Below are 27,948 nucleotides of genomic sequence, written 5' to 3'. Positions count from 1 at the left end.
TAGTCTTGCTGAAAACAGTTCGAGTTGGCTTTAAAGGTAGGCAAGGACGGGCTTGCAGATATACCAGTGTTGCATATCAAATGAACTACTGCAATCTCGTGAAGTGGTTTTGATGCATAGAATTGCGATTAAAGCGTACCTTTGAGCAAAAAAAAGACGCCGACTCACATGGGACCTTGAGGGCCGAATGAGATGTTCGGCATGAACAATAGTGTATGAGGACACATCTGCTTGTGTGAAATTAAAAGGCACATCTGGAGGGACTTCTGTGCAAACCTTATCCACACAAAACTGATTATAAATAATATTCTCTTTAACTCTATGAAAGTTTAATTAGACCCACATTTAAAAATGATTAAAAAAAACCTCTGCATATACTGTAAATACAATGTAAACTTCCTACAATAGAGAAGTTGTATCAAGAAGGTCAATTTGTATAACAAAAGAAGCCCTTATCTGATGGCTCGACGCAACAACACACAATACCACAAATTCCTTGCAAGTGCCCTTGGAAAAGAACAGGAACATTCTGCTGCAACTTTAAAACATTTTTTTTTTTTTTTTAAACACATTGTTTTCTAAGTGTCAGGACTGAAAGTAGACAATGGGTCAAGCTGCCCCCAAAACATTTGGATTCTTTGCATCGGAACTACACATAAACAAAAATAGCATGAGGCTTTTTATTTTTTTCTTCCCTGAATGGTTTTTGGAAATGAGTCATTAGACAACACAGCTCCTTCTCCTTGGCTGGTATTGTGTCACAGTTCATTGAGTGATAGGTCCAACATAGCAAGAAGTCAGTAGAGGTTACGTCAGTTCAAATGCCTTGTTTAATTATCAACTACTGCTCTGTCTGCGGGTAATCTCTCGGTGATATATATAGGTTAATTACAAGACAGGACGGACACTGACTACTAAGCTCTTGCCAAAGTAGGAAGATGAAGGTAACGGTCTTGATCCTTCTACCCCTGGTTTTCTCTGCGACCACGCAGAAAAATGAAGAAGATGCCGATTTCGTGTCTTTACCCACAGAAACCAGGTCCAGATTTGCTATGCTGGACGATGTCAGAATTTTAGCCAACGGTCTCCTGCAGCTCGGCCACGGCCTGAAAGATTTTGTCCACAAGACTAAAGGGCAGATCAATGAGATCTTGCAGAAACTGAACGTTTTTGACAAGTCCTTCTACGACCTGTCGGAACAGACCAACGAGATCCGGGAGAAAGAGGTGGAGCTCAAGGAGCAGACCTCAAAGCTGCAAGAGAATAATGAGGAGCTGAAAAACTTATCGAATAAAATCTACTCCCAGATGGAATATCTCCAACAAGACAAGGTCCAGCTTCAGACCAAAATCGTCAGGCTGGAGGAGAAGCTGAATCATATTACGGAGGGGCAGCATGGAGAACAAGACCACAAAGAGGTAGCTGCACTCAAAGTAAGTCTAACAAACTATTAAAGAGGTCGTCTAACTCCAGATTAATTTATATGCTTGTACCTCCTAGATTTATTTCAGTATCTTTTTGCTTCCTTCCATTCTTTAAAGCAAAGTCATATTAGCAAGCAGCTCTGCATCGCCTATAACTATGTCTGGGTAGCAGCTTTTAGGTGTTACAATAGACAGCTGCTAGATTAAACTGGCCTGATGGTGAAACTATATTTATGTCCACGTTGCTGAAAGGACCAAAACATTGAGCATTAAACCCTAAACTATTCACCTTGCAGGCTGAGCAGTAGCAAATGTACAGCATAAAGGGGGCAATTCAGAGTTGATCGCGGCAGCAAATTTATTAGCAGTTGGGCAAAACCATGTGCACTGCAGGTGGGGCAGATATAACATTTGCAGAGAGTTGGATTTTGGGTGGGTTATTTTGTTTCTGTGTAGGGTAAATAAATAATGGCTGCTTTATTTTTACACTGCAATTTAGATTTCAGTTTGAAAACACCCCGCCCAAATCTAACTCTCTCTGCACATGTTACATCTGCCCCACCTGCAGTGCACATGGTTTTGCCCAACTGCTAACAAATTTGCTGCTGCGATCAACTTAGAATTAGGACCAAAGTCTCATACACTTGAAATACAGTGCATGAACTTTTACATAACACATGCAATTGTGTAATTTATATTAGATGCCAGTTATAATCTTGTATGTGTTGTTAAGTCTGCGACGTTATATCCTGGATATAGCAGTATGGCTGGATAATGACCAAACGCAAATCTTTCCATATGTTTTAATTTACAACCAATCTTTGTTTATAGAACTATATGGGAATGTTTCAATAAACACATATAAATATACATATATATATATACACATTATATATATATATATACACACACACACACACATATATATATATATATATATATATACCGGTATATATATATATATATATATACATACATACACACACACACACACCTGATAGCTTCAGCTCCGCACTCCTGTATCAGAAATAGCAACTTTTAGGGTGCCTTCAACCGTAAATTTTGTGGACTGCTGCTTCTTATAGGAACACACACACACACACACACACACACACACATATGTATATATTAGTCAGTAATATCCTTGTTTTATACTTGGATGTTAGGTTTAGTATTTGTTTAAGGGAAGACTATTAGGTCTTCTGCAAGGTCACTAGCAAAGATCTATTTCAAAACGGTTATAAGACAGCCGGAAGTTTCTCTATAAACTACAGCACACCGTTGCATATTACTGAAATCCACACACTTCAAAAATGCAAAAGACATCAAGAACATTGGTTGATGTCACAACAAATGTCCCACAAACAACGTCACTGCCCCAATGATAATCTGAGCAAAGTGAAGCGGATCACTGTCTGCATTTTGCTAAACACAGTTGGAAAATATTGCAAATTGACACTTGCGTCATGCGTGCTGTCCTTTTCCCGACATGAACTGAATAGATCTGTCCACCTTCACCAGCATAAGCGATGTCAGGTCTATACTGACTTTACAGGCTGCATTGGCAGGAATATTGGTTTTAGCCCACAGAATGACTGCACTCAGAGGACAGCAGTGTGAAATATTTATTGCAAAATAATCTTTGAAATGCACCCAAAGAAATTTAGTTCCATACATAATATAATACTCCCAGCCTAGTTATTTAGGGTGTGTCTGGCACGTATCTCATTGGAATGATCAGTTATTAACAAACTTACTTGTTGGAGAAAAAAAAAGATAAAAAGGTCAACTGTAAAAGTTGGGAGTTTAGGTGACAGTGAGCTCATGTGATATCTCGGAGCCAATCAACCGACAGCTGGCAGCTGGATGATGTCAGACTGAGCATGCTCCTGCTAGTACAATATGTATATTATTGCTGTGCAATCGCCAGTAAACATGGTTTGGAGTACCACAAGAAATAATAGGTTTACGAAATTGTGTTACAGAGTATTAGAGAGTAACAAAGACATTTGTGTTTCAGCATTACGTGGAGCAACAAGATATTAACATCCAACGTCTGTTGAAAGTGGTCCAAACTCAAAACACCCAACTCGATTACCAAAACGGACAAATAAAGGACCTGGAAGATAAGGTAATAATCCAAAATATTCTAAATAAGTGCTAAGAGATGGTAGATAGAGCACAGCAGCAGGTCACTGATAGGGGCGGCACCTTGCCGCAATGGCCACTGCCCCCTTCCCATACTCCTACGAATCGCTGCATGAGTGACACTAGGGGGTAGGGTTTTAATGATGGGTTATCCACAGTAGAGACAGCTTTGAAGAAGAATTTGGGTTTGTTAAGGGGAGGAGTGTTCTGGGCACTGTGAAGCCCCCCCTGTGTGCTCCTCTGGGTGAGCACAGCACACCTTATTTTAAAATTGGGAGGTGCTACCATGCTGAGACTTGTAGTGCCATACAGGATAACGAAGATGCTGGTGTACACACTAAGCACACTGATAATTAAAAAAGATATAATAAACTCTGCAAACATCATGGAGTATAATTAAGGTTCTTAGTACACATTTGACCACACGTGGGAGCCCATCCACCATATCAAAGTCTAGTGTGCCACATCAAACTTTACAGCGTGAGGACTTATTATAACGTTGCTTTTCCTTCCTGTTGAACATCTGCATGTCAACTCTGGAGAACTTTAATGCAAAAATAAAGCTTCTACCCTCTGTTACAGCTCAGCAACGTCAGCTTCCCGAACAGTATAAGGAGTTTACCTGCCAGCCAGCGCCTCGATACCCACTCATCTGTACATCCAAACAACTCCACGGAGTCGACGCAGGAGCCAAACGGTAAGATGATCTAGTCATACAGATTCTAGAACGTAGTTTCACATTTTCAGGTACAGTTATCTGGTGTTTTTATTATTAAATTTTATCTATAAGGTGCCACAAGTGTTTCGCCAGACATTAGAACAATACAGGGTCCACAGAACTTAACATTACAGAAACAGAAAACCTAAAATAGGTAACAATTAGCACCACAAGTCTCAGCACACACTATAGCTGAGATGTAAGGAAGCAAAGGAGTAATCGGCGTACTACTCGAGGCGGGCAGCCGTGGGAAGAGTCGACCGTTTACAAGCGAGAGGAGACGCAGGTATAGATGGTCACTGAGTAGGGGGGTACTGTAATTAAAGTGCAAGAGAAGAGGAGGGAAGAGGGCCCTGCTCCAATGAGCTTACAATCTAGGGGGAGGAGGGAGACGGACAGGTGACATGAGACACAAGCAAGCGGAATGTGGCCTGGTGGCAGGAAGTAAGCAAGGCAGAGATGGCCAATGCATGAGGCAGCGGGTTGGGACAGCGGCCGAGACTAGGTTATGTGGAAGGGGGCGCTTTGATGATCAGCTGGGTTTTCCGTGCCAGTTTGAAGCTTTTTAAGATCAGGGAGAGTCTAATAGAGCTCGTTCCAGTGAATGGGGGCAGCAAGGGCAAAATCTTGGATTGGCACATGGGCTGCAGCGACCAGGGCAGAGGAGAGGCGATGGTCATTGGCAGATTGGAGAGGGCGGGTCTAGTACAGTATGTTAGTGGTGATCGGAGGAATATTATGGAGTGGGTGAAAACAGTAACAAAACTTAAAGGCATCTTTAAAATGGGTTTTTAAAATACCCACACATGGGCAGAGCCAAGTTCGTCACATATGGTGAAGGACTAGACCTGTGGATAAGCTGGCCCCACCTTTAGACGCATTTAATAAGGTCTTTTCATTTTTCGTTGAGCCATGACCTCCAGGGTGAGCAGATTTTTGTCTCAGCGATCAACCCATTGAGGGGGATATGTACGAAGCCTTGGATAAAGAGAACGTGGAGAGAGATAAATTACCAACCAAATCAGCTCCTAACTGTCACGTTAAAGGTTCTACATCCACGTCAACATTTTATAAAAAAATGGCTAGTACTGCATAGCGCAACCCTTACTTGCACCACAACTGTTCAATGATGATCATACTGTGATGTTGAATATTTCAGGCCAGCCACGAGACTGCAATGATATTTATAACCAGGGTGAGCGGACCAGCGGCATCTACACAATAAGGCCCAACAAAAGCGAAGAATTCAGCGTCTACTGTGAAATGACTTCAGGTGAGCAACAAAATCCCATTATTAGCGGAAATGGGACTCAAATGGACAGGTCCAGTCACAGGTCACTTTTTACTTCCAAGTGATACCGCAACCCTAGTAGGTGCACCCCCACATTTCTCCTGGATGGATCTAGGCTGGGGGGGGGAGGGGGGAAGGAAAGAAGGGGTAAGGGGGGGAGGGAGGGTAAGGGGGGGGGGGTCTATGTGTAAAACTTTACTTGTGACCAGGCCAATAACTTACTCACATGACATATTGCCCAAGTAGTAAAATATTACAAAGACAATAGCAAAATAATAATGTTATTAAAAAAGCAGCAAGGTTCTAAAAAGACTCCCACCTTAGTAAATTTCCCCCTCTGAGTGCCAAATGCCTTGCAAGGAATACATCTGTAACTTGCCCCACACATAAACTGCAGGTCATTGTTCTGCACGTGTTTGATCGATTCGACAAACGCCTGTCACAAATGATCTTTATGTCTTTAAGATGTGGCCTGGACAGTGATCCAGAGACGGGCAGATGGGTCTGTGGAGTTTAACCAAACGTGGGAAGATTACGCTAATGGTTTCGGTGACCTTGCCGGTAAGTTAACTGTATAATCTCTTATGGCTCAAATCTCTTCTATAATGCACAGCAAGTACGTCTAGTATGCAGCCCGTCCCTGCTGAGGCCAAACAGACGCTGTTACGGCGGAGGGTTCGGGACGCCAATATGGACAGAATGTTACATTTTTTAAAGAATGCGTTTCTTATTACTGTATCAGGCACGGATAACCCCATCTGGCCACATTGCATCATATAGTCAATACAGTCTCTATATATAAACCACATATTTCACTAAAAAGTTAAACATGCCCTGAAACATCAATCATACAACCACAGAGGACCAATCAGAGGGGACATCGCTGGGTCAGACCGAAACTCCCATGTTTGCTCCTAGTTAATAAATCACTGCTCCGAGACCCAAAAGTCACTTATGCAACGAAAACTGCAGCCGCTGGCACAAGATACCAGGGGGCCTGACCGGATCAACCTGAACGTACAGTGTGAAACTGCTACTGCAGGTCACGGTTATAAAAACCTTCACTACTGATACAGACGGATAAAAAAAAATGCACGCGCCAAACCAAGCAAATCTTACATGGCATATTTACCAATACATTCATAGCAAAAATATAATTACTCCGGAACCTTAACTACACATGATAGCAAGACCATGCTGCACTGCATGTGGGGCAGATGTAACATGTGCAGGATGAGTTAGATTTGGGTGGGGGGTGTTTAAATTGAAATCTATATTGCAGTGTAAAAATAAAGCGGTCTAACATTTGTGGGCTACATGCAAAAGCAGCCGGTATTTACCCTGCACATAAAAAATATAAAATGTATTTCCTACCCTTGCATGGCAGCATGGTTCGTTTCCGATACAAAGTTACACAAACACATACACAAGCGCACAAACATTTGTGCAAGTCAATTAAACTCGCTATATGTCTTTCATCTGTGGAAGGAACTGAAGTTTAAGCAAACATGGAAATAATCTAAAACTGTTGCCGATAGGTCCCTACAGTATGTATAGGCTTGCCATAATATCTAGCCAAGTTCAAGCATGCATTTCACCTGGTTTTAATCAGCCCCAGAACCTGTGTAAATCATTGGCAACCCTGATTAAAGGGATAGTGGGGGTCATTCAGAGTTGATCGCTAGCTGCTTTCGGTCGCTGCGCAGCGATCAGGCAAAAAAACGGCACTTCTGTGCATGCGTATGCGGCGCAATGCGCACGCGCGTTGTACTATTACAACGAACGATGTAGTTTCACACAAGGTCTAGCGAAGCTTTTCAGTCAGACTGGTGGCCGCAGACTGATTGACAGGAAGAGGGCGTTTCTGGGTGTCAACTGACCGTTTTCAGGGAGTGTTCGAAAAAACGCAGGCGTGCCAGGAAAAATGCAGGCGTGGCTGGGCGAACGCAGGGCGTGTTCGTGATGTTAAAACAGGAACTGAATAGTCTGAAGTGATTGCAAGCGCTGAGTAGTTCTGAAGCTACTCTGAAACTGCACAAAAAATTTTTGTAGCCGCTCTGCGATCCTTTCGTTCGCACTTCTGCTAAGCTAAAATACACTCCCAGTGGGAGGCGGCATAGCGTTTGCACGGCTGCTAAAAACTGCTAGCGAGCGATCAACTCGGAATGACCACCAGTATGGCAAGCCTACCTATGTACAGCACAGAACCCCCAAAGCCCCAGCGTTGTGATGCAGGAATGCTAACCACTGTGCTGCACTGACACCTATCCAGATAATGAAAGGCCATGTTTAAGCGTACACAACAGAGGGAACCACTCGGTGGGCAGGAACGAGGGTGCAGCCTATCAGCACGCTTGTCACATTGCCAAGGCGGCCATTTTCCTGGGCTTAGCGACGAGCGTGCAGCCTATAAATACGGACACCATTGAGGCAGGAGGCACACAGTAAAGTCAGTATTTCCTAGGGAATTGATCAGTGGGGTCAGTAGTTCCTAGGGAATTGGTCATTAACGCATACTGGTTCATACCAGGAAATGGCTGTATACACGGTGCACGTGAGCTATAAAAACAAAACAAAAAAATGGACAGAACCTGTATCAGCCCCCAGGGTGCACGGTCAGAACGTGGAGAGAACGCAGAAACTTTACTCTACACTAAACCTTCAGAGTTTTCACCTCTGTGACCGTCCTGTTTTCTAGGTGAATTCTGGCTGGGCCTGAAGAAGGTCTACTCCCTGTCCCAGCAAGGAGATTATATCCTCCACATAGAGCTCCAGGACTGGAAGGACAACAGGCGGTTTGTGGAATACTTGTTCACCCTGGGGAATGAAGACACCAGTTACACACTGCAACTCTCTCAGGTCCTAGGGAACATCCCCAGCGCTCTCTCGGAATATACGCCGCTCCAGTTCTCTACCAGCGATCACCAATCCCAACATCTGAAATGTCCTACAGAGATATCATCAGGTAATGTCCTGCAATTGTTCACCAGGCAGAAAAGTGCAAGACACCTCGTGGCTGTGACAGTCGTGGCCTGATGTCATAAAGACTAGTTGGTGGGTGGTGGAAATATTTTAAAATGGCCAAAGAGGAGGAGACACAACCCTCTGACTTGGAGGAGAGGGAGGGGTGTTGTCCGTTTTTGAGTAGTCCATTTAGTTGCATGAAACCGGTGATGGAACATTTTTGTTGGGCAAACTTTTTTCCTAGCAAAAGTATCCATAATAACCAGCAAGTATATAGTACCCCAGTATAATAGCTCCACGTTGAACAAGAGGTGATGCTACTTAATAGAGTAAAAGAGGTATGGGGTTTGGTGAAGACATTTCAATACGGGCAAAGTGATGGAGCAATCTGAATGCATGAATTTAAGACTTGGCGATACATTGTATAACAGCCATTGGTTTATGTTGCAGGCGGATGGTGGAAAGCAACCTGTGGCGGGACAAACCTTAACGGCAAGTACATTAAACCCAAAGGAAGGGCGAAAGCAGAAAGACGACGCGGACAAGGCTTATACTGGAAACCAGAGAAAGGCAGAATGTACTCGCTCAGGTCTACCAAGATAATGCTTTACCGCACTGATCTGGAGAATTTCGACTAGCGCCAAAGCGTGGAACGGTTCCTAAGAGACATTTTGCAATACTATGCCGGAACCGATTTACACATAACTAACCAAACACTCAAACACACAGCTGTTAGCAATTCAGCAGACAAAGGACGGTCCGGCATGTTCAATAACCACGTAACTCCAGCTCGGCAGGAAATACTGCAGTATTAAAATGGTATCTACCAATGAAGCGCTTATTATGTACAGTATATAACACACCAGGCAGGCTTTCAAGATCACACTTCCAATGTTCTGTTACAAGCAACGACAAAGTAGAAGGTTTTGCATAAGTTCGAAAATACATGGTCATAATTATTTCAAGTCCTTTTACAGACGAACTGTTTTGCAAAAACTAGAACATTGTTATAACAACGTAAACGAGTAATAGTTATCATAGCCGTCTGCCTCTAGCAGTGAGCAGAGAAAGGAGATGGGGGGTACAGAGTGTGTGCTCCTCAGCCTATTTAGGAAATGATTGCAACATATAAATCCCCACACTTCACTTTCCACCAGAAGGCAGCAATAACTGTATAATATACTAATCATTTAGTCAATCGGGGAATCTGAGTTTTGCAAAGTTAATACGGAGTTACCTTCAGTCTTGAAAAACATTTAAAACCGATTTACAAGTTCTATTTAAATATGACCTCATGACGCAACAATGGGGTTCTTAAACGTACATATATTAAGTCATATTGACTTACAGCTATTCTGTACTGTAAACGATTATATTAGTGAACTTTGCAGATGTCGTTTCTAGACAATGGACATATAACTTCAGAAATATGCTTCGGAGTCAGGGCTTTTTTTTATCATATATAAGTGTTATTATTTTATGCACATTAATGTAATATAACATTGTTTTTAATATGTTTTGTTATAACAAAGCTAAAGGACAATAAACTTTACCGTTGTCTAAATGTTCAACAAGTGCATCAGTTTGCAGTATTGTCGTGATAACGGTAACTAGCGGCGAGCCTCTTTCCCAAGACATGATTTTTATTGCTTTGTATACCGTATAAGACTATTTATTCATATGATCTGGTGTTTAGCATATTGGCGATTTGTCTTTGTGTGTCAAATCTGGTTATAGATATTTAGGGTGTGGATCGTTGGGTCGGCAGTAACTAGGTCAACCACTATTGGTTTGACAGTGACTAGGCCAACACCTGAAATAGGTTGACACAGTCATTAGGTCGATATGGAAAAGGTCGACCTGGAAAAAGGTCAACATTAGTTTTTTTGGGGGGGTTTTTGGGTGCCGTTGTCTTCGTAAAGTGACCGGGAACCCCAATTAGTGTCCCCTCGCAATGTGCCTCCCTCCGCTACCGCTGCGCTTGGCACAGGTTACTATTCCAAATCGTAGTCCACGTGGATCGTAAAGTATGAAAAAGTTGAAAAAAAAAAAAGGTGAAAAACCCATATCGACCTTTTTATGTGTCGACCTAATTATTATTTATTAACAGTTTCTTATATAGCGCAGCAAATTCCGCTTTACAATTGGACACAAAGATACAACAAAACTGGGTAATAACAACCAGTCATAGAGGGAGGAGGGCCCTGCTCGCAAGCTTACACTCTATAGGGAAATGTATACACAAGGATAGGTGCTATCTATTGCATAGTTCTCCACCGGATTGCAAAGGTTCTTGGTGGGTTGTATGACATGGTCACAAAGCAATGATGAAGCGGGGTCAGAAAATAGGATTTTAATACCAACCGGTAAATCCTTTTCTCTTATTCCGTAGCAGATGCTGGGGATGCTTCAAGAACCATGGGGTATAGACGGGATCCGCAGGAGACACAGGCACACTTTAAGACTTTGATTGGGTGTGAACTGGCTCCTCCCTCTATGCCCCTCCTCCAGACTCCAGTTTAAGTAACTGTGCCCAGGGAGACGGACATTTCGAGGAAAGAATTTATTGTTAAACCACGGTGAGCATCTTACCAGCTCACACCTCAGTATGCCGCAGAACTTGGCATTCAATAGAACCCCAGCCGACGGCATGAAGAATACGCAGCAATACGCTGGCATAAAGCATAACACAACCTGTGTGTGTAAACACAACCAATAACAGCACAACACATGCCATGGCATGAACATCATCAGCTACAGGCCGACTTATACAGAACACACCAAGTGTGTAAACATACCCAATAACTGCAGATACAGTACGCACTGGGACGGGCGCCCAGCATCCTCTACGGACTAAGAGAAAAGGATTTACCGGTAGGTATTGAAATCCTATTTTCTCATACGTCCTAGAGGATGCTGGGGATGCTTTAAGAACCATGGGGATTATACCAAAGCTCTAGAACGGGAGGGAGAGTGCGGACGACTCTGCAGCACCGAATGACCAAACAAGAGGTCCTCATCAGCCAGGGTATCAAACCTGTAAACTTCGTAAAGGCGTTTGATCCCGGCCAAGTAGAAGCTTGGCCAAGCTGTAATGCAGAGATCCCTCGGCCAGCCGCCCAGGATGAGCCCACCTTTCTAGTAGAATGGGCCTCCACCTATTTCGGTAATGGCAATCCTGCCGTAGAAGGAGCCTACTGAACCATAGTACGGATCCAGCGCGCAATAGTCTGCTTAGAAGCAGTAGCCCCAATCTTGTTGGGAGCCCATAGGACAAACAGAGCCTCTGTTTTCCTAACATGAGCCGTTCTGGCGACATAGTTTTTCAAATCTCTGACCACAATCGAGAGACTTCGATTCCGCCAAGGTGTCAGTAGTCACTGGCACCACAATAGGCTGGTTTACGTGAAACCAATTTTGGCAGAAATTGCTGACGAGTTCTCAACTCCGCTCTATCAGCATGGAAGATTAAATAGGGGCTTTTGTGAGACAAAGCCAATTCAGATACCCGCCTTGCGGATGCCAAGGCCAACATCATGACTACTTTCCAAGTAAAAAATTGTAATGGAACCTTACGTAAAGGTTTAAACCAATGAGATTGCAGGAACTGCAACACCACAGTAAGATCCCCTGGAGCCACAGGGGGCACAAAGGGAGGTTGGATGTGCAACACGCCTTTCAAGAAGGTCTGTAATTCTGGAAGGGAGGCCAATTCCTTCTGAAAGAAATTCGATAAGGGCAAAATTTGTACTTTAATGGAGCCTAACTTTAGTCCCGCATCCACACCTACTTGCAAAATATGAAGCAACCGCCCTCACGGAAAATCCTCCGTAGGAGCTTCTTGGATTCACACCAAGACACATATTTCCTCCAAATACGGTGCTAATGCTTTGCAGTTACTTCTTTTCTAGCCTGAAGAAGTGTTCGAATGACTTCACTGGGAATACCCTTCCGGGCTAGGATTTGGCGTTCAACCGCCATGCCGTCAAATCAAACGCAGCCGCAGTAAGTCTTGATACACGCACGGCCCCTGTTATAACAGGACCTCTCGAAGAAGAAGAGGCCAGGGATCTTCTATGAGCAACTCCTGAAGATCTGGATACCAGGCCCTCCTTGGCCAGTCTGGAACAAGGAGTATCGCCTTAACCCTTGTTCCTCTTATGATCTTTATCACCTTTGGAATGAGTGGAAGTGGAGGGAATACATAGACAGACTGAAACAACCACGGTGACACCAGGGCGTCCACCTCTATTACTTGAGGGTCCCTCGACCTGGAACAATATCTTTGAAATTTCTTGTTGAGGCGAAACGTCAACATGTCTATTTAAGAATTCCCCAATGACTTGACATTTCTGCAAAGACTTCTTGATGAAGACCCCACTCTCCTGAATGGAGATCGTGTCTGCTGAGGAAGCCCAGTTGTCTACACCCGAAATGAAGATCGCTGACAGCGCGTTTACATGCCTTTCCGCCCAGCGGAAAACTTTTGTGGCTTCTGCCATCGCCGCTCTGCTCCTTGTTCCGCCCTGGCGGTTAACGTACGCCACTGCTGTATGTTGTCCGACTGAATTAAGACGGGCAGACCACGAACAGAACGTTTATGTGCAGACCAGCTTCCTGGCTTGGCCATTTTCCCTGGAAATTCGTTTCCCTCTGAATGACTGCTCCCCAGCCCTGGAGACTTGCATCCACGGACACCAGGATACCATCCTGGATCGCGAACCTTCGTCCCTCTAGGAGGTGAGAACTGAGCAGCCACCATGGGAGAGAAATTCTGGTCTTGGAAGATAAGATTATCTTCCGGTGCATGTGCAGGTGAGACCCGGACCACACGTCCAATTGGTCCTGCTACAAAACACTCTGGCAGTTAACCTGCTCACGGAATGGCCTCGTAGGCCGCAACCCTCTTTTTCATCAATGGAACGTATTGATGGATTGACACTGTTGTAGATCTGACCCGACTCTGGATCTTCAGAACTCTTTCCATTGAAAGAAACAAACTCTCAACAGTTTTGTATCTAACATTCTTCCCAACTCCGACAACCACGTCATTGGGATCAAACGTGATTCTGGCAAGTTCAGGAGCCAACCACTTTGTTGAAGATCCGTCAGAGATAAAACAACGTTTTGCACCACTTGTTTCTTCCCCTCCCCGTACGCAGAGATCCCAGTACTGAGTAATAATGACTCTTGTACTATTACAGAAAACCATCATACCGCCATCACCCCGGTGAATTGGCACTGACAATCCTGAATAGCAAACCAGGTAAGCCTAATGCAGAAGAACCGTATTTAGACCCACTTTCTCCTTAACAGATTGGAGATCCCTGCCCAGAGAGATTCCACCATGTAGTTCAACTTCTTAAGAAGAAATTGTTTGGAATTGTTCTGACCGAGCCTTCCGGCCTCAGAAGCACGAAAAAGCTTGAATAACAGCTTATATCCTTTTTTTTTTTTAAGTGACTGGGACAACAGGACAACGACCTGATCCTGACCCAACTCTTGTATGGCGTCGCCTACTACCTCCCCGTCCAGGGGAGAATTGTGAAAAATCAGTGAGGGGAATCGTCTGGAAATTCCAGTATGTTCCCCTAGGGACTCTATTCTCAAACTCACTGGTCCAAGTCCGTACCAGGACCTACTGAAGAGTATTAGACGTGGTCCCACCGGTGTGGGCTCCTGCAAGATAGACCCAGCGACATGCGGTGGATGTGGTAGAAACAGAGGATGATTTCTGTTTCAGCGAACTTGAAAAGGCTGCTGACCTCTTACCTTTTCACCTTCCTCTACCTGCAAAGAAAGGGAAACCGTATCCATTCGGTCTAAATGACTGCATCCTACAAAAATGCGTCACCAACCGTTGTGAGGGAACATAGGTCAAGAAGTACTTACCAGTGGTATCAGCTGAGATCAACTTAACAAAGCCATCCCCAAACCAGGTTTCACCTTCATAGGGAAGATACTCCAGTTCTTCTTGGAGTCAGTCTCAGCATTCCATTGGTGAATCCACAACGCCCTCCTAGTCGAGGCCGCTATGGAAGTGGCCCGCGAAAACAAGAGTCCTATATCCCTTGTAGTCGCACGGCGGTATGCTGCAATGACATAGACATAACTCAACTTAAGTTGCATACAACTACTCCCACATGCGCATGTAATGCAAGTATAAAACCACGTACATGCGGACACATAATTAGAGTATCACATATCTTCCTGCATACGATCCTTTGTGACAGGTCCCCGTGCAGAACAGGGGGTGACTCTCACCTTCCATCCATTGAGAAGGACAAACTTTACCTCAGCATTCATTATAAATATCTTTATATACATATATATATACCTTCCAATGCACCTATACACACACACACACACATATATATATATATATATATATATATATATATATATATACATATATATATACATATATACACACACACACACACACACACACACATATATATATATATATACACACATATATACATTATACATATTTTTTATTTGTCAGGAACAGCAAGGTCCCTAGAGACGTTAATACGTTCTAATGTGTATAAACAGGTACTGAATGCCAATTTTTTTAAGGATCTGAACAGGAAACATTAAGGTCGACCTAAGAAAGATTTTCGAGTCGATCTCAGGGAGTAGTAACTGGGCAAAATAAAATTTTGGTGACCCTGAAGGGTCTGAGATAAATCTATTCTATGAATATGACTCCCTCCATAAAATTATCACATCTGTGATCGTGCCACAGACCTATATAATCATGCTATACATACATATTACATATAGGTATAGATCTATCTGATATGCATCATATTATCATGTCCATATCTACCCAGTCAGATATTGTTGGTGCCGACAGGGTCACCCCCCACGTCTGTGTCTCCCATATAGTTTTCTCTTGGGAAAAATATACCTCTACTGACATGTTGACATATTTACATGTACTAAGTACCATTAGGGGTCGACAGCACCGACACAGTCCTTCTCTTTGTGGCAGAGCCCTCAGCCTCAAATATGCCGACACACGTGTACCAAACACCCACCGACATTTCACTGGCTATAAGGGTCAGACCCCAGTACATTCAGTCATGGAAACACAGAAGGAGTTTATCAGCTCATTTCCCCCAGCGCCCATGATATAGTGTTTTTATTTCACTTTATATCTCACCAAACCACTGTGCCCCCCCCCCCCTCGTTTTCCACTCTGATCCATGCAGCAGTGTTTAGGAAGGACCAGCGTCCACAGGCGTGCGCAGAGACTGACTGGCGGGTGCTGCTCCGGACTTCCCCCCCCTCCACGGCATTATAGTGTTCTCTCACATCCCCTGTCCTGAATATAGACTGCTCACCTGGGCGGCCCAGGTGAGCGGACCAGGTGAGCAGTCTATATGCAGGACAGGGGAGGTGAGAGAACACTATAATGCCGTGGAGGGGGGGACGTCCGGAGCAGCACCCGCCAGTCAGTCTCTGCACATGCCTATGCCAGCGTCTCTGCGAGGAGAAAATGGCGCTGGAAGTGCTGTGACGTGCTTCAGACCCGCTCAAACTCACATCTTTATACTGGCGGGGGTTTATATTTTAGTGACTAGGCACTTACAATACCAGTTTTAGAAGCTTCAGTGTCCATGGTGCCCAGGACGCCCCTCCTGCGCCCTGCACCCTGCCAGTGCCGCTGTGTGTGCGTGGGAGCATGGTGCGCAGCGCGACCGCTGCGCGGTACCTCTAACACTGAAGTCTTCTGCCATCACTGAAGTCTTCTTTTCTTCTTTATACTCACCCGGGCTTCTTTCTTACGGGTCTGTGAGGGGGGTGACGGCGCGGCTCCGGGTACAAGCAGCTAGGCGTACTAAGTGATCGAACCCTCTGGAGCTAATGGTGTCCAGTAGCCTAAGAAGCAGAGCCCTTGAACTCTTAAGAAGTAGGTCTGCTTCTCTTCCCTCAGTCCCATGAAGCAGGGAGCCTGTAGCCAGCAGTGCTCCCTGAAAATAAAAAACCTAACAAAGTCTTTTCCAGAGAAACTCAGTAGAGCTCCTCAGTGTGTGACCAGTCTCTCTGGGCACAGAATCTAAACTGGAGTCTGGTGGAGGGGCATAGAGGGAGGAGCCAGTTCACACCCAATCAAAGTCTTAAAGTGTGCCTATGTCTCCTGCGGATCCCGTCTATACCCCATGGTTCTTGAAGCATCCCCAGCATCCTCTAGGACGTATGAGAATGAAGGAAAAGTGAAGAAATAGAAAATATGTGGAGGATATGTGTGGACTGTACAGTGGGGACCTAATGCATGTCGACCAATAGTGGTCGACCTAATAAGTGTAAACCTAAAGACCGGATACCAACATTTAGTGTGTCTCACTGCACAGTTACCTAGATACATTTTAAAACACTTCATATAATATTGTATAAAGCACCAAATGTAAATCAGCAATGGTGACCACACCTATCCCTGTGGAGGTTCCACAAGGGGCGAAACACGCCGGTCTCAATTAAGAACAAAGAACTCGGACATAGGAGTATACAGTACTACCTACAAGATATCCAATAAACTGATCACCCTAATAAACACCATCTGCGGACTAGCGGCACTTTACATCAAATTGCCTCATTTTGTGGCCAACTGGTGACTTGAATTGCATCACAGTGGATCAGCCCCACACACCGCAGGGAGATGTTTCTGTCTTAACATTTAAACCAGTGTTTCTCAATAACAGTCCTCTGTGTAAGGATATCCATACTTGACCACAGGTGGATTAATTCATTCCTCATTTCGATTTAACATCTGCGCACAAGCATGAATATCCTTAAAACCTGGGCTGTTAGGAGACTTTGAGGACAGAGGGGGTAATTCCAAGTTGATCGCAGCAGGACATTTTTTAGCAGTTGGGCAAAACCATGTGCACTGCAGGGGAGGCAGATATAACATGTGCAGAGAGAGTTAGATTTGGGTGGGTTATTGTGTTTCTGTGCAGGGTAAATACTGGCTGCTTTATTTTTACACTGCAATTTAGATTGCAGATTGAACACACCACACCCAAATCTAACTCTCTCTGCACATGTTATATCTGCCTCCCATGCAGTGCACATAGTTTTGCCCAACTGCTAACCAAATTCCTGCTGCGATCAACTTGGAATTACCCCCAGAGTTTGGGAATACACTGATTTAAACTGTAAAACAACACAACCACAAGTGACTGTACCCTAGTTGCACTTTATCTATACACACCTAAACCACGCAAGCCAAAATAAATAGAATAAATAGGACTGTTCCGTGTTATTGACAAGGTGCACCGTGACCATCAGTGAGCAAGTTAGAAGTACAACCTTGTTCTTGGGAACACTGCGAACATGTCACGGTATATCTGTCCCATTATAAGGGGCAAAGAGCTTATTACCAAATATTCAAACTGACCTTACTTAGGGGGTCATTCCGAGTTGATCGCTAGCTGCCGATTTTCGCAGCGCAGCGATCAGGTAAAAAAATGGGAAAACTGCGCATACGTATGCGCAGCAATGTGCAGTCGCGTCATACGAGCACAAAGAGCATCACTGCTGTGCACTGGATATAGCGAAGATTCCATTCGAAAAGCCGATTGCAAGGAGACTGACAGGCAGAGGGCGTTTATGGGTGTCAACTGACCGTTTTCTGGGAGTGCTTGGGAAAATGCAGGCGTGTCCAGGGCGGGTATCTGACGTCAATTCCGGGACCTTCGTCGCTGCAATCATCGCACAGAATAGGTAACTACAGGGCTGGTCTTGTTTTGCACAAAATGTTTTTGTACCACTCAGCTGCACAGGCGTTCGCACACTTGAAAAGCGAAAATACACTCCCCCGTGGACAGCGACTATGCGTTTGCACGGCTGCTAAAAGTAGCTAGCGAGCAATCAAATCGGAATGACCCCTTTAGCTCACACCCCGAACGACTCATGATCTAAGCATAATTTAGATTTATTTTTTCCTCTATCTTCACCTAGTCTCTCCCCCTGTTCCACAGCCTCTCACTTTCCTCCCATCTCTTCCTGTGCTTCCACCTTCCTCCATTCTTGAACCTTTCCTTCCATCTCCCCATTTTTTACCCTTTCCTCCCATCTCCACGTTCTTGACCCTTTCCTCCCATCTCCCACTGTTCTTGACCCTTTCCTCCCATCTCCCACTGTTCTTGACCCTTTCCTCACATCTCCCACTGTTCTTGACCCTTTCCTCACATCTCCCACTGTTCTTAACCCTTTCAACCCTTTGCCACCTGTTTTGACCCTTTCCTCCCATATCCCCCTGTTCTTGACCCTTTCCTCCCATCTCACCCTGTTCTTGACCCTTTCCTCCCATCTCCCACTGTTCTTGACCCTTTCAACCCTTTGCCACCTGTTTTGACTCTTTCCTCCCATCTCCCTGTTCTTGACCCTTTTCCTCCAATATCCCTGTTCTTGACCCTTTCCTCCCATCTCACCCTGTTCTTGACCCTTTCCTCCCATCTCACCCTGTTCTTGACCCTTTCCTCCCATATCCCCCTGTTCTTGACCCTTTCCTCCCATCTCACCCTGTTCTTGACCCTTTCCTCCCATCTCACCCTGTTCTTGACCCTTTCCTCCCATCTCACCCTGTTCTTGACCCTTTCCTCACATCTCCCACTGTTCTTGACCCTTTCCTCACATCTCCCACTGTTCTTGACCCTTTCAACCCTTTGCCACCTGTTTTGACTCTTTCCTCCCATCTCCCTGTTCTTGACCCTTTCCTCCCATATCCCCCTGTTCTTGACCCTTTCCTCCCATCTCACCCTGTTCTTGACCCTTTTCCTCCCATCTCCCCCTGTTCTTGACACTTTCAACCCTTTGCCACTTGTTTTTCACCCTTTCCTCCCATCTCCCCAATTTTGACCCTTTCACCCCATCTCATCCTGTTCTTGACCCTTTCCTCACATCTTGCCCATGTTCTTCCCCTTTCATCCAAGCTCCCCATGTCCTTTCCCACTCCACCTTATTCCAACAGCTCCGCTCCCAGTGCCGGGCTCAGCATGGGTTATATGTTCCTTCAGCAGGGGGGGGGGGGGGGGTGCGGGACATATTCTGATTCACAGCACATCTGGCAGGCAGGAGGAGAACACCAAAAGTTTAACAGGAAGGCACACTGCGCAGGAGTGTAAGCAACACATATCGGTCCATCCCCCATATCCTCTCATCATTAAAGGGGTTTAGTGAAGATGCACTGAGTGGGCGAGTCATGATTACAAAGTATGGGCCAACAGAATGATCAGGAAGAAATTAATTAACACCTGAGCAGAAGGGCAGGAAGCTTCAGCACAACCTCCCCTCCTTGCTCAGACAGGACAGACAAATAATGGATTTTTCCTTCCCCGGAATAATACGTAGTAACTGTTTTTGTAGGCTTATTGAAAGTAAGTCTGTGATCTTTACTTAGTGTGCGTCCCAGATAATAAGTATGTTAGTTATAATGAAAAGAAACTCCTTTAAAAGTCTTTGTTTCCAGAAGATAACGCAGGTTGTGAACACAAAATAGCACAAGTAAATAGGTTTCCCTGTTAATAATTGACGTCTCTAAGCGACCATTTGCCAGGGCTGGCGCCCCTCAGGGACGACTACATTAGGGGCGACAGTAATTAACTTGTCACATTGATTATACTCTTCTATTTCTTCTAACCTTCAAAGAAAATGTCAACTTCTCTCAGGAGCTCCTTGCATGGGTCTACAGCGGCCCGGGAAATTAGAGGTTGTTCAGAGGAGAGCCACGTTGCCTCATTCACCGCAAGCACCGAAATTACACAGCGGACATTAAAGTATAATATTTAGAAAGGTGTAATCATGAAAAAGCTGCTGACGGTTAGATGTGGGCTGGATGCTTTCTGTGCGACTCATTCAGTGATATGGGAAATAAGGAGAGAGCGTCTTGCTCGTTGGGAATGAAAAGTAAATATTCTAAGTGAATATTTCGGTTAACTGTACAGATTATAATATTTCTTCAGAAGATCAGGCAGTTTGAGATTTGTGAGAGATTAATGCAAATATGAGACTTTTATATAAAGAGATCACACAACAAGGACAGAATGTCGAAAAATCGCTCCTGGGCGATCCTGCGTGAGTATTGTTAATTCCTAACCCTCCCCTCAGCGCCTAACCTTATCCTCCCCTCCTGTAGCTCAACCCTAACCTCCTCTCCTGTAGCCCAACCCTAACCTCCCCTCCTGTAGCCCAACCCTAACCTCCCCTCCTGTAGGCCAACCCTAACCTCCCCTCCTGTAGGCCAACCCTAACCTCCCCTCCTGTAGGCCAACCCTAACCTCCCCTCCTGTAGCCCAACCCTAACCTCCCCTCCTGTAGCCCACGACTAAACCTCCCCTCCTGTAGCACAACCCTAACCCCCCCTGTAGCCTAACCCTAACCTCTTCTCCTGTAGCCCAACCCTAACCTCCCCTCCTGTAGCCCAACCCTAACCTCCCCTCCTGTAGCCTAACCCTAACCTTCCCTCCTGTAGCCTAACCCTAACTGCCCCCCCCCGTAGCCTAACCTTTACCTCCCTTCCTGTAGACTAACCCTAAGCTCTCCTCCAGTAGCGCAACCCTAGCCTCCTCTCCTGTACCTTTACCTTCTCTCCTGTAGCCCAACCCTAACCCCCCTCCTGTAGCCTAACCCTAACCTCCCCTCCTGTAGCCTAACCCTAACCTCCCCCCCTGTAGCCTAACCCTAACCTCCCCCCCTGTAGCCTAACCCTAACCTCCCCTCCTGTAGCCTAACCCTAACCTCCCCTCCTGTAGCCCAACCCTAGCCTCCCCTCCTGTAGCCCAACCCTAACCTCCCCTCCTGTAGCCCAACCCTAACCCCCTCACCTGTAGCCCAACACTAACCTTCCCTCCCGTAGCCTATCCCTAACCTCACCTCCTGTAGCCTATCCCTAACCTCCCCTCCTGTAGCCTAACCCAAACCTGCCTTCCTGTAGCCTAACCCAAACCTGCCCTCCTGTAGCCTAAACCAAACCTACCCTCCTGTAGCCTAACCTAAACCTACCCTCCTGTAGCCTAACCCTAACCTACCCTCCTGTAGCCTAACCTTAACCCACCCTCTTGTAGCCTATACCTAACCTCCCCTCCTGTAGCCTATCCCTAACCTCCCCTCCTGTAGCCTATCCCTAACCTCCCCTCCTGTAGCCTATCCCTAACCTCCCCTCCTGTAGCCTATCCCTAACCTCCTCTCCTGTAGCCTAACCCTAACCTTCCCTCCTGTAGCCTAACCCTAACTGCCCCCCCCGTAGCCTAACCTTTACCTCCCTTCCTGTAGACTAACCCTAAGCTCTCCTCCAGTAGCGCAACCCTAGCCTCCTCTCCTGTACCTTTACCTTCTCTCCTGTAGCCCAACCCTAACCCCCCTCCTGTAGCCTAACCCTAACCTCCCCTCCTGTAGCCTAACCCTAACCTCCCCCCCTGTAGCCTAACCCTAACCTCCCCCCCTGTAGCCTAACCCTAACCTCCCCTCCTGTAGCCTAACCCTAACCTCCCCTCCTGTAGCCCAACCCTAGCCTCCCCTCCTGTAGCCCAACCCTAACCTCCCCTCCTGTAGCCCAACCCTAACCCCCTCTCCTGTAGCCCAACACTAACCTTCCCTCCCGTAGCCTATCCCTAACCTCACCTCCTGTAGCCTATCCCTAACCTCCCCTCCTGTAGCCTAACCCAAACCTGCCTTCCTGTAGCCTAACCCAAACCTGCCCTCCTGTAGCCTAAACCAAACCTACCCTCCTGTAGCCTAACCTAAACCTACCCTCCTGTAGCCTAACCCTAACCTACCCTCCTGTAGCCTAACCTTAACCCACCCTCTTGTAGCCTATACCTAACCTCCCCTCCTGTAGCCTATCCCTAACCTCCCCTCCTGTAGCCTAACCCTAACCTCCCCTCCTGTAGCCTATCCCTAACCTCCTCTCCTGTAGCCTATCCCTAACCTCCCCTCCTGTAGCCTATCCCTAACCTCCCCTCATGTAGCCGAACCCTAACTTCTCCTCCTGTTACCTAACTCTAACCCTGCTCTTCTGCCTAACCCTATCCCCAACTGAGGTGTCGACATAATGAATGCATTCCAAGGACAGGGCTCTTGTATGATCTTATATATTGTGACAGAGGTCCCTTAGTAACATTAGGGTTTGAGGTAGTAAAAGAACAATATAACGTTTGCATGTTCGTGGTTCCTAAACATGTAACAAGTATCTGAAACAGGGCGATGTTCTGCAGACGTTTGGAGATATTATAAACTAATATGCTGCTAATTAATAGCACAGGAATAAAAGAGAAGGGTATGGAAGAGAGAAGCGATGAGGTCTGTATGGCACAAGTTCACAGTACTTGTAATAATAAATCACTTGCAAGTCTACTGAAGGACACAAAAGGAAGCTATATGGAACCTGTTATGGACAAATATAGGACACACTGTCATCACTTATGTACAAAGCATAGACAACATGCTATAGTAACGCATCTCAAATTCTCCATCTATAATGGTCAATGTTACACAAAGTCGTATAGGATTTTTAAGTCCAGTTCTCTGAATCTATCTGGGGAACACTTTGGGAAGACCCTGCAACATCCACGAGCAGGGTCTTCTACAAATCTAAAAACTAGTTTGCTGCCGTCTCCTCCCCCACTACACCTGTTCACCAGTCACTACTAGTGGTTTTAATTATACATTTAACTAAACTACACTCGATCTGTCCCGCAGGCGGATTCAGAGAAAAAGACTCAACAGTGAATATAAAAATCCTACATTATCCAACATCCTATCTGGGGGACACTGGTACACTCTGGGGATGTTCCCAATATGCCCCAAGGGGAGGATATGCTCAGACAAAGCTGAGAACAACTCTGTTTGCTCATAACGAGCCTCTTTAGATACAAAAACATTGAGTTTGTATAACAACATAAAAAAACACAAAAACAATTGTATAACTCAGGAAACTGCTCCTGCAGCTCAAACAAATTACTGGCATTAAGTTAGAAAACTGACTGCAGATTGTCGGAAAGGTGTAGAGTCGGATGAGACAACAGTACACAAGTTATGGTTGGCAGAAATGCCTGCTCCTTGACACAGCGCCCCCTACACACTGACTCTAAGTAAATACTTTCATCTCAGAACGGTGTCTGTTTACCCGTTTTATTGCACTATAGGCCTCATTCTCTCTGGAGGTCTTTACCTGTTGGTTGGGAAAAGCCCCAGCCGCATCGCAGCAAAGCAGAATGGACATCACCCAGTGAGCACAAGAGGAGCATTCTCTAGGTCCCGCAAGTAAAAGGTTAAAGTTCTAAAGAGCAACTGGACAGCAAAACGGCAGCCAAACATGACACAATGTCAGAAAAGCTTTACCCTTAGAAGGTAACATCTGCATCTTTACACAAGAAACCTTCCGTGGAATTTGCAAATGATCACACAACCGTTGCCTAAGCACAAGCAGTGACTGTAGCTACTGAGCCCATCTATGAACCAGGCCCATAATCACTGGAGGACCAAACGGACAGGTTGATAACTGATAAGGATCTATTGTTGGGTTTCTTGCAAAACAGCTAAGGTTAAACACTTGATGGTCTGAAGACCTTGCCAAGTCAACAGGTACAGCAGATCTGGAGGTAATGTGGCCTCCTCATTACCTGTATGTTGTGTTTGGGACATAGACGTCTCTTGCTGGAAATTCCAAGATCCCCCTTGTTGGCCTCACTCGGGTGTCAGGATAAGGTTTGACTTGTAATAATTCAGGTGTCAGGCAATAGCTCGGACTCTCTGGGGCTGGAGAGATGTCAATCTTCAGCTGAGCTACAAAAGATAAGAGGAACAGTGTAAGGCAGAGGTTCCCAAACTGTGTGCCGTGGCTCCCTGGGGTGCCTCGGGACACTTGCAGGGGTGCCCTGGGTTGGTGGTCCAGGACCAATTCAAATTATTCATGGTCAATATAATAGGCGAAACCAGTGCTGGTGGCTGCCAGTAATAAACTATGTGGACAAACAGAAGTGAATCCTGTCCCTCACCACACAACTGACCCTAAGGATGACATATAAATGCAATCTACTTAATGTAATATTTCTTTCTAAATTTCTCAATGAGAAATTTTTAGCCTAGGGGTGCCGTGAAAAAAATTCTGATATTCTAGGGCGCAGTGATTCAAAAAAGTTTGGAAACCACTGGTGTAAGGATTCATCATAGTGTCATTAGTACAGCTGTGGCAGGAGACACCACGGCCACCACCTGGCGTGGCCTTGTAGATCTAATGCAGTACATGGACGGTAGTTAGAGTTGGCAGCTCTGTGCCAGACCTCCCACATTATTATCTCCAGACCAATATAAAACAGGGAAACATTTATGGGGGGGAATTCAAATGTTTGAAAAGTCGGTTGGGTGTCTGTTTTGTCCTGTCTATTAGATAGGAAAAAACAGACACCCAACTGACTTTTCAAACAATTGAATCTCCCCCATGGAATCAGTAGAAGATTACAGTAGTTCTGAGGAGTGTTGTCACACCAAAGACAGGACTGACTACTGGGCGATCGTCTCACCATCAATAGTGTTGCCGTATATACTCCTCACCTAAGAGAAATACATAAAGCCATGGAGAGAGATAGTGGAGAAACTTCCCAAAGCAACCAATCAGCTTCTGTCATTTACCCAGCACAGTCTTTGAAAGGACAGCTACAAGCTGATTGGTTGCCTTGGGCAACTTCTACGCTTTCTCTCTCTTTAAGAGCTTGATAGGTCTCAGCTCTGTGGCCTCCTTGGTACTGCGAGCGCCGCCGCAACTGTGAACATGGGGGGGATCGAGTGTCGTGGGTGCACCGTTACTGCAATATACGGGGTGCACCGATACTGCAACATAAGGGGTGCACAGATACTGCAAGCTGGCAGATAATCACAAGCATGCCTGCACAGCACAGAAGGAAAATCCTGCTACAGAGCCAGAAGCGGAGGTTGGTTTGGTTGACGTAAAAGCTGAAGGACGGCCATGGCTGCCAGCCGCTAAGTGTTTTAAGATTTCTACTTTATGACGAAGTCCTTTAGGAGGCTACAGTGCCTAATATATGAAGTGGCTAGTTATAAAGTGGCAGCTAAAAATCAAAGGAGGTCATTCCGAGTTGTTCGCTCGCAAGGCGATTTTAGCAGAGTTGCTCACGCTAAGCCGCCGCCTACTGGGAGTGAATCTTAGCATCTTAAAATTGCGAACGATGTATTCGCAATATTGCGATTACACACCTCGTAGCAGTTTCTGAGTAGCTTCAGACTTACTCGGCATCTGCGATCAGTTCAGTGCTTGTCGTTCCTGGTTTGACGTCACAAACACACCCAGCGTTCGGCCAGACACTCCTCCGTTTCTCCGGCCACTCCTGCGTTTTTTCCGGAAACGGTAGCGTTTTTTCCCACACGCCCATAAAACGGCCTGTTTCCGCCCAGTAACACCCATTTCCTGTCAATCACATTACGATCGCCAGAACGATGAAAAAGCCGTGAGTAAAATTACTAAGTGCATAGCAAATTTACTTGGCGCAGTCGCAGTGCGGACATTGAGCATGCGCATTAAGCGGAAAATCGCTGCGATGCGAAGATTTTTACCGAGCGAACAACTCGGAATGAGGGCCAATATCTGTGTTATACCTGCGTTAAACCGAAGGAACACAGAAGACAAACAAACAACAAACCAGCATTACGACAGAAGGACTGCCTTACAGCCACAAAGCTCAAAGTCATTATGTGGCCTCTCCTCACCTCTGCAATGAGAACTCCACGACCAGGCTTATCACCCCTCAACATAAGCAGGGAGCGGTGGGGGTATAGCACCAGGCGCAGGCTCAGCAGTGACATTTCCACTGAACTTGAGTGTGCTCCCCACATTCTCACACCTACCCGTTCTGCTCACATGAGACCAGGACATTTATAGTTTTATCAAAATGATGTTATCCTAATTTCTCTGGCATCCATAAGGGATACTTGTGTTTACTTAATACGATGAGTCTGACAGGCTGGGGAAGGGAGGGGGGGTAGGGGGGAAGGTGGTATTCATGAAGCAGTGAAAAAAGTGTAGAGAAGTGAGCCAGTGGAGAAGTTGCCCATGGCAACCAATCAGCATTGAAGTAACATTTAGAATTTGCATACTATACAATTGTACGGAGCAGCTGATTGGTTGCCATGGGCGACTTCTCCACAGGCTCACTTCTCCACACTTATCACTGCTATCGGGGATGTATTAAAAATCCCTTTGTAAGAGGCTGCTGCACCGCAGTTGTTTTTCCTAGCGCAGAAAAATGTCAGCATCAACTTCCCTGATTCTCCGGAACTAGACGAGGTCTTTAAACAAGCCTGGAAAACTCCTGATAAAAGATATCAGGTTACCAGGAGGTTTTTACGCTCTTTCCCATTTACACCGGAGGGTAGCAAACATTGGGAAAAACCCCCAGCTGTAGCTGTCTGTCTCCTGCCTCTCTAAGAAGGTGGTAATGCCGGCCCCTGGGTCCTTTCAGCTCAAGGACCCTGAAGTCTATTTACACAGCGGCTGGCTTATCACAAAGACCTGTGATAGTGGGTTGCTGGATGATGCATGCCATCCATACCTGGGCGACTCAAATTCAAGAGGGCCTTACGGGGGACATGCCTCTGGTCACTACGGTGACCCTCAAACACATTCAAGACACTGCACGCGTGTTGTGTGACTCTCTCCAGGAGATAGGCATTATTAATGGAGGGCAGCACACCCCAGCCTGTCAGACTCATCGTATTAAGTAAACCCCAGTATCCCTTATGGACTACGAGAAAGGGATTTACTGGTAGGTAGAAAAATCCAGTTTTTCTCCCCTTCCGTTGGTTACTAGCACGTTTCTTTTTTACCATGTGTTTTTTATTCTCTCTTTCTTCCCGTGTGCTATTCTTGTAATGTGTACCTACACTGATTGCCAGTACTACTACTGCTACTACCAATACCACCACCACCACTACTACTACCACTACCACTACCACCACTACTACCACCACCACCACCACTACTACTACCACTACCACCACCAATACCACCACCACTACTACTACCACTACCACCACCACTACTACTACTACTACCACCACTACTACTACCACCACCACTACTACCACTACCACCACCACTACTACTACTACTACCATTACTACCACCACCACTACTAAATTGTCAGCTTTCCCATGTATGCATTGGGCCCTTTTATCATCTGGTACGCTCTTGGATGGGATGAAAAATACATGGACCTGACTGTTACCCTACGCTTAGCATTAGGATGCTGAAATCACCCCATTTTGAGTCATCTCTTCAAGGGATAGACTATTCCACCCAAGGTAATCCTACGCAGCGCACCCAAGATGGCTGCCTCACTTAGTACCTGTGAGGGTGGCTACACAACCCGTTGAAGTTA

General features: G+C 45.6%; 2 protein-coding genes across 12 annotated transcripts in view; one reads left to right on the top strand and one right to left on the bottom strand.

The window, feature by feature from the left end:
- DOCK7 (dedicator of cytokinesis 7) overlaps nt 1–27,948 on the bottom strand; it is a 274,293-nt gene that overhangs the window by 157,742 nt on the left and 88,603 nt on the right. For all 11 annotated transcript variants that reach the window (XM_063939211.1, XM_063939203.1, XM_063939205.1 and 8 more), the window contains exon 14: nt 24,178–24,340. In XM_063939211.1, the coding sequence (XP_063795281.1) occupies nt 24,178–24,340 (163 nt within the window). The remainder of the gene's footprint in view (nt 1–24,177; nt 24,341–27,948) is intronic.
- On the top strand, nt 570–10,119 carry ANGPTL3 (angiopoietin like 3). The gene is made up of 7 exons (XM_063939202.1): nt 570–1,433; nt 3,445–3,555; nt 4,155–4,269; nt 5,450–5,563; nt 6,047–6,142; nt 8,280–8,546; nt 8,996–10,119. Exons 1-7 carry the CDS (start codon nt 939–941, stop codon nt 9,181–9,183), a joined length of 1,386 nt encoding a protein of 461 aa, XP_063795272.1. The 5' UTR covers nt 570–938; the 3' UTR covers nt 9,184–10,119.

This window comes from Pseudophryne corroboree, chromosome 9, assembly GCF_028390025.1.
Source record: "Pseudophryne corroboree isolate aPseCor3 chromosome 9, aPseCor3.hap2, whole genome shotgun sequence".
Classification (NCBI taxonomy): domain Eukaryota; kingdom Metazoa; phylum Chordata; class Amphibia; order Anura; family Myobatrachidae; genus Pseudophryne; species Pseudophryne corroboree.
This window is presented reverse-complemented; position numbering and strand designations above follow the sequence as displayed.

What these genes read in the sequence shown, in the direction of transcription:
- ANGPTL3 (XM_063939202.1), top strand. Translation starts at nt 939, where the DNA reads ATGAAGGTAACGGTCTTGATCCTTCTACCCCTGGTTTTCTCTGCGACC. An exon ending in AAGAGGTAGCTGCACTCAAA is followed by an intron (nt 1,434 to 3,444) that starts GTAAGTCTAACA and finishes TTTGTGTTTCAG; the next exon opens with CATTACGTGGAGCAACAAGA. An exon ending in CTACTGTGAAATGACTTCAG is followed by an intron (nt 5,564 to 6,046) that starts GTGAGCAACAAA and finishes TATGTCTTTAAG; the next exon opens with ATGTGGCCTGGACAGTGATC.